The sequence below is a fragment of the Hordeum vulgare genome, chromosome 3H, assembly GCF_904849725.1.
Source record: "Hordeum vulgare subsp. vulgare chromosome 3H, MorexV3_pseudomolecules_assembly, whole genome shotgun sequence".
Lineage (NCBI taxonomy): Eukaryota > Viridiplantae > Streptophyta > Magnoliopsida > Poales > Poaceae > Hordeum > Hordeum vulgare.
In genome coordinates, this window is record NC_058520.1 from 66,596,257 (window position 1) to 66,606,480 (window position 10,224).

The 10,224-nt window shown below is 45.5% G+C and overlaps 1 protein-coding gene across 1 annotated transcript; it reads right to left on the reverse strand.

Moving 5' to 3' along the window:
• Positions 1-4,402: 4,402 nt before the first annotated feature.
• Positions 4,403-8,230, reverse strand: LOC123442991 (E3 ubiquitin-protein ligase At1g63170-like). The gene is made up of 5 exons (XM_045119196.1): positions 8,048-8,230; positions 5,771-6,561; positions 5,416-5,541; positions 5,052-5,331; positions 4,403-4,926 (listed from the first exon to the last, which is right to left on the reverse strand). Exons 2-5 carry the CDS (start codon positions 6,361-6,363, stop codon positions 4,693-4,695), a joined length of 1,233 nt encoding a protein of 410 aa, XP_044975131.1. The 5' UTR covers positions 6,364-6,561; positions 8,048-8,230; the 3' UTR covers positions 4,403-4,692.
• Between the last annotated feature and the right edge of the window lie 1,994 nt (positions 8,231-10,224).

The window sequence follows — 10,224 nt, forward strand, 5'->3', positions numbered from 1 at the left end:
CGCAGCATGATGAGTTACTCCAACTTGCCATTGGGATTATGGTTGGAGGCGCTTAAAATCGCCATTCACAATATCGATAGAGTACCAAGAAAATCGGTGCCCAAAACATCGTACGAGCTGTGGAGAGGAAAAGTGTCATCCCTGCAACACTTGAGGGTGTGGGGGTGCCCAACTGATGCCAAAATGTTTAATCCAAATATTCTAAAGTTAGATCCCAAAACAGTAAATTGCCACTTCATTGGCTATCCTGATAGATCAAAGGGTTTTCTTTTCTACTGTCCACAAAGATACACAAAGTTTGTACAAACAAGACATGTAGTCTTTTTAGAGGACGAAATGATGATGGGGCATGGTAGCTCGGAAAATTGATCTTGAGGAGAAGAGGGTGAATGCACATAATCCGATGATTCAAGAGCCATTTTTCTCTCTACCTGTTGTGACTCCAGCCATGAAAACTATGGGAGAGAAGACCCGAAACATGTCCTTCAGGATCCGACTGAACCTGGTGTTGAACATGAAAGGGAGGTGCAACAACCATTTTTACAATACGTGAGAGAAGTTGAGGCACAGAATGTGCCAGAGAGTGAGGCACTTAGAAGGTCTAACAGAACTAGAAGATCAACTATTTCTACTGATTATAAAGTTTATAACACAGAATTGGTTCATATGGAAGGTGATCCCACTTCATATGAAGAAGCTATGAGAAGCCCTCACTCATCGAAGTGGTTGGAGGCAATGAAAGACAAGATGAACTCGATGAGTTCCAACGATGTTTGGGACTTAGAAATAATTCCTAAAGGAGCCAAAACAGTAGGTTGTAAATGGATCTACAAAACTAAGTATGGCTCTAATGGGAATATAGAAAAGTATACAACACGACTTGTGGCAAAAGGATTCACACAAAGAGAAGGGATAGATTACAATGAGACATTTTCCCCAGTCTCATGTAAGGATTCCTTCAGAATCATAATGGCATTAGTTGCACATTTTTATTTAGAGTTACATCAAATGGATGTAAAGACGACATTTCTAAACGGAGATTTAGAAGAAAATGTCTACATGATACAACCCAAGGGTTTTATCATGGAAGGCAAAGAAGATATGGGATGCTACATGAAGAAATCCATTTATGGACTAAGGCAAGCCTCCACACAGTGGTATCTAAAGTTTAGTGATACAATTAAATGTTTTGGATTTAAAGAGAATATTGAGGATAACTGCGTTTATCCAAAGTTCAAAAATGGGAAATACTTTTTCCTAATCTTCTATGTGGATGATATCTTGCTCGCGAGCAATGGTGTTAGTCTGCTACAAGAAACAAAGAAGTTTTTATCCTCAAATTTTGATATGAAAGACCTTGGTGAAGCATCATATGTTTTGGGCATTGAAATTCACCTAGATAGGAAAAATGGAGTCTTGGGACTATCGCAAAAAGCATATTTAGAGAAGGTTCATAAAAAGTATAATATGCATGCGAGTAAGGCCACACCTCCTCCTATAGTCAAGGGCGACAATCTTGGGAAATTCCAATGTCCCAAGAACCAGTACGAGCTCGATCAAATGAAAGTAGTGCCATATACTTCGGTTGTTGGAAGTTTACAGTATGCACAACTGTGCACTCGCCCTGACTTAGCTTTTATCACCGGGGTACTCGGTAGATATCAAGAGAATCCAGACATAGAGCACTGGAAGATGGTAAAGAAAGCAGTGTGCTATGCACAAAGCACAAAGGACATCATGCTAACATAAAGAAGATATGATTCCCTAGAGATAAAAGGGTATTCAGACGCAGATTTTGCGGGAGACATAGATGATAGAAAATCCTCGTCAGGATACGTGTTCACTCTCGCTGAAGGGGCTATTTCATGGAAAAGCTCCAAATAGTCCATAGTTGCATCGTCCACGATGCAAGCAGAGTTTATAGCATGTTTTGAGGCCACCGGGAAGGTGATATGGTTAAAGAAATTTATACCCAACTTGAAAGTGGTAGATTGTATTGACAAACCACTAAAGATGTACCGTGACAACCAGCCCGCAGTATTCTATGCTAACAACAACAAGTCGAGTAATGCTACCAAATTAATAGATATAAAGTATCATGTTGTGAAAGATAAAATCCAGGATCACACTATAAGTCTTGAGCATATAAGGACAAAGGATATGCTTGCCGATCCGCTAACTAAAGGCTTACCACCCAATGTGTTCAAGGAACACTTAGCCGGCATGGGTTTAAGGGAAAGCCTACGATTCCTGGATCATGAGAGGCCCAAAAGGAACATAATTCGTTTCAAAATAGAGAGGTATGTTGTAGCTGTCTGATTCTATCGGGAATTGAGTTGTGACAATGAAACATGCTCTATGTACTAATGGGTGATGAAACTAGTAAAATATAAAGTTAAAAGTAAAGTTGAGATCAAGGGGGGGGGATCTTAGATTGATCTCTTCCCGTGTGGGCCCAGCGGCCCACCGAACCCTTGACTCGCGCCCTGATCTGGGGCGCCCAACCAAACTATGGTTGGTGGGCCCCTGTCGCCGCGCTATATAAAGAGGTGGGGTGTCAGACGCACACGGTACGAGGTTCACCGTGCGCCGCGGCCCCCACCAACAATCCCTATCGATCTAGGGTTAGCGCAGGCCGACGAGAAGCACCGCCGCCACCACCGCTCACACACACACACGCTCACCGTCGTCACCCCAACCATGGCGTCGGGCTTGGGATCCTCGAGCAAAGGAGAAGGTATACTCGATCTCCTACTCTCTACTACCGTATATCTTCAACCCGACAGATCCAGAGGGATCTATCAAGCTTCACTGGATGAGGGTTTATCCCTAGCCCTTCATTGGAGTGATTTCCCAATTCTGGTGGAGACAGATTATTTGGAGGCATTTAATCTTCTAAAGGCTAGCTACACTGATAGATCAAGATAAACTTTCATGTTGGATGAAATCAAAGTGAAGCTGGAGGAACGAAATACTCGTATTACTCGTGTGGGTCGAACTCAAAATCATGTAAGACATTTGTTGGCGAACTTCGGTATCCCTCTTATTTTGGGTTAAAGTTTGACCATAAAATTAGCTAATGAAACGTGAATTATATGTCACAAAAATTATACTTTGGGAAAGCTCTTCTTATAATGTAAATTTAGACTTTTTTAGTTTTATATATGGTCCACAATTGACCCAAAATACGAGGGAGTAACCCGCACGGAGGTGTCAGAAACGCACTATCGTTTGGTTAGGGTCTGGACCAGATGTGGTCGTAAAACGCTGTAACGAGGAATGTAGCCCTTATATTTGAGTAATAATCCCTCGGTAAAATAATATAAGAGCCTTTATATCACTATTAGTGATCTAAACGCTCTTATATTAGTTTACAGAAGGAATACAAAGTATTTTCCTGATAAAAAGAAAAGTAAGGGCAATTCCAACGGGCCGACCCAAACGGACGGTGACTTTGTCCGCTTTTTGTCCGTTTGGGTCGGCCAGGCGGACACGAACGTCCGCTTCAACGTTTGGGTCGGCACATGCGCCCAACGCTGGCTCGACCCATTTTTGCCGGCGTGCACCAAACATGCATAATTTAAACATTAAAAAAAAGCCGGCCACGAAGGCCGACGAGAGTCCACGCGTTACATTATTAATGAAAAAAGAAAAAAAAACTAGGCGTCCTCGGCGGCGGCGGCGAGGTCGGGCTGTGCCGGAGCGGGGGTGGGCTGTATCGGCGCGGGTAGTGCTGGTGTCGACGGTGGCGCAGCACGGGCGCTCGTGCGCCCGGTGCATCGACATCTTAGCTTCAAGGTAGGCGGCCTCCTCTGGAAGAAGCGCGCGGGGGTGGACGACGAGGGTGTTCTGAAAGAAGTCGGGCGTAGCATGGGCGCGCTCGTGCGTCTGGTGCATCGCCCTCTTAGCCTGCAGGTAGGCGACCTCCTCTGGCAGCATCGCGCGAGCATAGACGACGAGGTTGCCGCCGTTGTTCATGGCTGCTGGGTCGTCGACCAGGAAACAAAGGGTTGGCGAGATGGGGAGAGGGGAGGGTTCTAGAAGCATATGGTCGAACCCCACCGCACGCTCGGATTAAAAAAGGCCGGACGCAGTTGCTGACGCATGGGCCCGAGGATGGCGACCGTCATAAATTATATTGACCGCGGTGGTTGGGGCGGACACCGAAGCGCGCCGACGCATTTCAATCCTAAATTTGGACCGGAAATGGGTCGACGCAGACGCGAAGCGGACGCGTTTTGACAATGGATCGACGCATTGGGTCATTATTTTTGTCCGCGCCGACCCAAACGGACGGCGTCGGACGAAATGGGTCGCCCCATTGGAGTTGCTCTAAGACCCTTGAATGGACTCAAGTGCAGCATTAATTAGTTACAGGGTCATGAGCTTTTCTGCTTTGGAATTTCACATGAAACAGTTCAATTTCTGCATGAAATGGAGACAATTCCAATGCTCCCAACCAGTGTTTCTTGTGAATGCCACATTTGATAAGTACGAGTATGATCACTAGCTAAGCAGGTGTGAGTATTTACAATATATACGAGACAATTCCGCCAGAATGGGAAAAATGGACTTGCGTCCTACTTATAGCTTGTCACGTAAATTCAGGGGTTGATCGGTGTGCCCCACGCGAAAGGGCGTGTTTCATCCTCATCCTCATGCCCATGCTCATGGGACGAAGCAGAAGAACAGCTACCGCTGTGACTCGACGTCGCCTCCTTCCCTGTTTTCATTCTGTTGGTGCTGGACCTCGGGGCCAGCGTCGGGAGATGCCGCCGTTGAGCCACCCAGCTCGGACTTGCAGAGAGGGCACAGCGCGTTGATCTTGAGCCATTTGTCGATGCACTCCATGTGGAAGACGTGCCCGCAGGGAAGCTCACGCAGATCTTCATTGTTCGAGAACCTTGATAAACAGATGCAGCAAACCTGAAACAGCCCAGAGGTTCGCAGGTGTCAACTAACCGTGCAATGTGGCACCAATGTGTGAACATGGTGGGCACAAGATCATCCCACACTTGATGCACGTAAACTGAAAACAGGTGGAAACTCACGGCGTCTTCCGCGGAGATAGTCCGCTCCTTGTCGGTTCCAGATGCCAGAACGCCCCCATTGTCTTCCCCCACATCTCCGCCATCGCGGATCCTCATCGACTTGTACTTGTACGCCACCAGCGTGTTGATTACTTCTGCGGTGGCGCCTTTGTTCAGATCCAGATCCTCGTGGAAGCCTACCATGGAGATTATGCAGGGCAGGCAGCAGCATATCATCGTGCACAGGATGAAAGGCAGTGCGTAGCCGATGAAGCCGAACGCAAGGAACACTATGCACAGCCTGAAAAATGGTTACGAACAAATAAGCAAAGTAATATCCCAGGTGGGAAGGAACATGCCACGCACAACACCTAGCAACACACACCTGTACAAGTTAGGAGCGTCATGGACAGAAGAGCGGCCGCCGAATATCCACACATTCCCTACAACAAACCACACGGCGAAGAAACAATCCAAAGCCAACTTCAAGCAGGCAACCAATGCGTAGACCCTACAAGTAAAACAAAACTCGTTAACTTTAAACATCAGGAAGAATTCAAAACGTTGCATCTCATCAAGGGGGCAGGTAAAATGATCTAATGTATGAGGTTGTATTGGGCAACTCCGAAAGACCTAGTGTTTACTCTCATTATTAGTTATGCAGAAGCTGCCAAACCGTTATAGCTAAACTGCTCGTGGAGGTGGTTCAGTTAAAGAGAATGTTCTACTTTTTTTCTTACCTTGGACTTGCAATCGGGAAATTGTTTCTTGGGACTCCAGTACTGTTATCTTCGTTAACGGCTTCTGATGCATGAGCAGATGAAATTGCTGCAAAAGAATCAGACTCGGATATGTTCCTTTGAGACGAACCCTGGGCTGATGGTTCTTGCTCAATGTTCTGGCAATTGCGATGGAGATAGCGCCAATAAAGATGTGGAATAGTAGCAACACAGCCTATTATATAGCCAACAACCCACTCAAATAGTGGAGCGCGTGGATGCTCATTCCTTGATACCGACAGGACAGTAACAGCTGCTATAATCTGACTAACATTTACAATAAGTTCGATTGAGATCCATAAGCCAGAATTCAGAGGATTCTGCTGACGATTGACTTGATCCCTTCTCACGAAAGATGCGCTTCGAAAGTCAGGGATGCCGGTTGTGCCAGAACTTTCTGGGACAGGAGGAACTTCGTTTGAAGGACCTCTGTTGCGGTTCAACTCATCCAAGTGATTATGATTGTCCGGACGGGATGTTGACGGCGATGTCAGATCATTCCTTGGTATGTCGATTGTGTGATCATGGCGAGTGACATTTCCAGGGTGATCCATCAGTAAAGGATGCTAATCTGCTGCACCTTCACGCTCCGATTCAACAGGAGGGACAGCTGTAAACTGGAAACCAACCCAGCACCTTAGCTTGACATTTTCCTTGGTATGCAGCAATTTCCGACAGAATGTTGTATCTTTCTCACACTCTGAACCAATGTGTTACCCCCTTACACCACCCTCAGATGACTTTTAGTGTACCTGAAGGAAAGGATAGTTAATTGGAAACGTCAGTTCACTGCAAATATGTGTCACTAAATTATGAAAGCCTTCGTATAAAGGTAAGGCATCATGTATCATTAGACACAATTGCACTTGAAGGGAAGATCAGAGCCTGACTTTATGGAAGATTACAAATGATCATATTTAGTGTGTAAAGTAAGCCTCATTTACCAACCCCAATTCCAACTTAATGTTGCAAATTTTGGCTTATAGAATCAACCTTTTCATCAACAGTTTTCTGGAATCCTACAGCTTGACCACAAACCAATTATGCAAGGAAAAGTAAAAGATCAATCCACATTCAGAAGCCAGAAGACAATACTTTTTCCCAGTGGCATGCAACAAGTAGGAACTTAGGAACGATAGGATTAGTGGACCCAATGCAACATCTACCAATCCCAGAAACAAAGATCAACTATGGCAGACCATGAGACCAAGATACTATTTCAAACGCTTCGCTAATATGAACACGACAATGAAAACGGAGGGAAACAAACAAAAAATGCTGCAATAATGCCCCGCCTAATCATCAACTCTCACCATTCCCCCAAATCACCCGGCCGTCCGATACGCATGCAGAGCAGCAGCAACAGGGAAACCAAATCCAACGGTCATTACTAATAAAAGGAGCATCGACCTCAATCCAATGATGTGGCTAAGCGAATCCAATATTCGGCATGAACACAACGATTCAATCGAACCAGCAAACCGAGAATGCAAATTGGCAAACCCTGAGGCAAACAGAACCACCCCCAATCCCGACGATAGGAGCAAGGTGGTCTTCGTATGAGGTAAGACATCACATATCATTCCACAGGGTTACATCTGAATTTATGGAAGATCACAAAGCACCAGAGCCTCGTTTACCATCCAAGATTTCAATTCTTTTTTTCCAAAAAAATTGGCATTATAGAATGTTTCATCAATAATTTGCATGCAATCCTAGAACTTGACCACAGACCAATCATGAGAAACAGGCTAATCAAAATTCCAAAGGTAAAACCAATTATTTTTCAAGTGGTATGCATTGGATTATAGCGGACCCAATGTGACTAATACACCTACCAGCACCAGAAACAAAGACCAATTCTGGCAGGCCAGGCCCCAAATACTAGTTCAAACGGCACCACGAGATACTACCAGTTCAACGGAAGGAAGCAAAAGAACGCTCCTCCTAATCGTCAACGGCCATCAAATCACCGGAGCCGTTACAAAAGAAAAGAAAAATACTATGCATGTGGAGAACAGCGGCTACAGGGAAACCAAATCCAACGGGCATTAGCTCGAATAAGGAGCATCGCCATCTATATCAACCCAGCCCAGCTACGTACGTGGCCACGAGAATCCGACGCCCGGCACGAGCACGCCGACAGGAGCAGCCCGCAGCCGATTCCAATCGAGCCGGCGAATCCGGACGAGAACGGCGCCGCCCCCCGATCCCGGAGCAAGGAAGGGACGCACGTACCGGGAAGGGGCAGGGCGCGGGGCGTGAAGACAAGCTTGAAGCTATAAGCTTGGTCCTCCTCTCGTCGTCGTCGTCGTCGTCGCGTTCCTGGCGGAGAAATTTTATCCTCTCTCCTCCATTTTTGTCTGCTCCGTCGGTGCTTTGCCTTATGTAGGTCAGCGGTCAGGGACGAACAGGTCAAGCGGGGGTCAAGCGGGGGCAGCTCGGTAATTATAGGCGGGTCGCATCGCGGCCGCCCGTGCGGGATCGGACGGCCAGGGTGGGAGGGTGGACGGGTAGGCCGTTGGCGCGTGCAGGATTAGAAACTTCTTTGTTTGAAAACGGGGTCGTTTTCCTCGTAAAAACCGTGTGGGATTAGGTAGAGTAACAGTAGGGGCAGGGGATTATTAAGCCTTTTTTTATTGGCAAAAAAAGGCTTCTTCTTTTTCTTTGACTAATGTTAGGTAAAACAGATATATTGCTACTGCAAAAACACATTTTTCCGGCTCACAAATATAGCAGGCGCACATTTCAAGTGTGCAATTGTTCTATTTTTAGGAGGGACCAGTTAATAAATCTTCAAAATTGTTTAGCTTTTCTAAGAAATATACATTCATTATGTCATTCAATCATGATGATTAAAATACTCCCTCCTATACATATTACGTGTAGCTCAAAGATACTATGGATCGGAGGGATCGGGGAGTACGTAAATACATAGTGTTTGTGCTGCATAGTATCACCCTTTCTACTCTTCCTTCTATCTGTATAGAACACACAAGTTAAAACTGAATGCGGAACTTAGCAAAAAAAACATGCTTGCTGTCGGGATCCCAATTCTAAGCCGTACGAATTTAGCGTGTAACACATCACATCACATCACTTTGTGGCCTCACGCACAGTAAACTCTACAGCTGCCATCTTACCTTGATCGAGACCGTTTACGCCTTTTTGGCCCGCGTATATGAATGTGTCGTTAGCAATCATATGTCAGAGAACCCGGGTCGACATGACTAGTTATAGACCCCAAATGGCACAACTGTACAGGAACGGGCATACATAACCCAGCAATGCAGGTGTCGATCATCAACGTGTGTAGACGAGTCCTAGCAAGCTACATAGACTCCATTACACCGCGTAACATTTCCCCGAAGGGACATACACAGCAGCAAAGAAGGATACATGTCGGTCAATCAATGTGTCCAGAGCAGTAGCAAGCTATCAAGGCTCGGTGGAAACACAAAGAGGCATTTCCCCATAAAGAAGGTTACTAAAGGCATACAACTAGGTGTCGAATCCCACATATACAATGCATTTCAAAACATACACACAATATGCATGATATGTGTAGATACAACATGGCATCACAACATAACTCTATGACTCAAACATTTATTAAAGACTCATAAGTGTCAACATAGTATGATATTACAAACATGGGTCACATGACCCAACACTCAAGTCATATAAGCATCAAGCGGAAGCATAACATGTCTGGGTACAAACATCTACTAAAAGTGGTTGGAGGAGCCTGAAAATCTACAACGACCCTACCAAAAGGAGCCAGACCTCTCTCTGGGATTCCCAAGCTATTGTGGTCAACATTAAACACATCGTGTAAAACCAATAGTGAGACTAATGTCTCCTCTGCAAAAACACAAATAAGCAACCGTGAGTACAAAGGTACTCAGCAAGACTTACATCAGAACTATCTACATATACATCAGTATCAATGAAGGGATTGTGGAGTTTAGTTGCAGCAAGCCAGCTTTGACTCTTGGCTAACCTGAAGTATGACCATGAACACTTTCTTTGAGGTGGGGTAGCGCACACGAGTTCACATATTCACCAAAACAATACCCTACTATGGATCCACTCTCGTCTCCCTACGAGAAGGCCATCCATAGCACTCACACTTATCTTGCAGATTTTAGAGTATCTATTTCAAGTTGTCTATGTACCACATAATGTTTCCAAGTAGTCCATATCCGAGGACGCAGCTATTCGAACAAATTAATTCACCCTGCAGGGGTATACTTCTTCGCACACTTTCTCACCACTTATCACCATATGCACGTCATGCATCTCAGCAACCTTCAAGCGGAAGCACTGGCGTGGGCGTCGGCAACGACCGTTAACCACACAAGACCCTAGTCCAGGTTTATCGCATATTTGAGACTCAACCCGCAAGGAAGTCC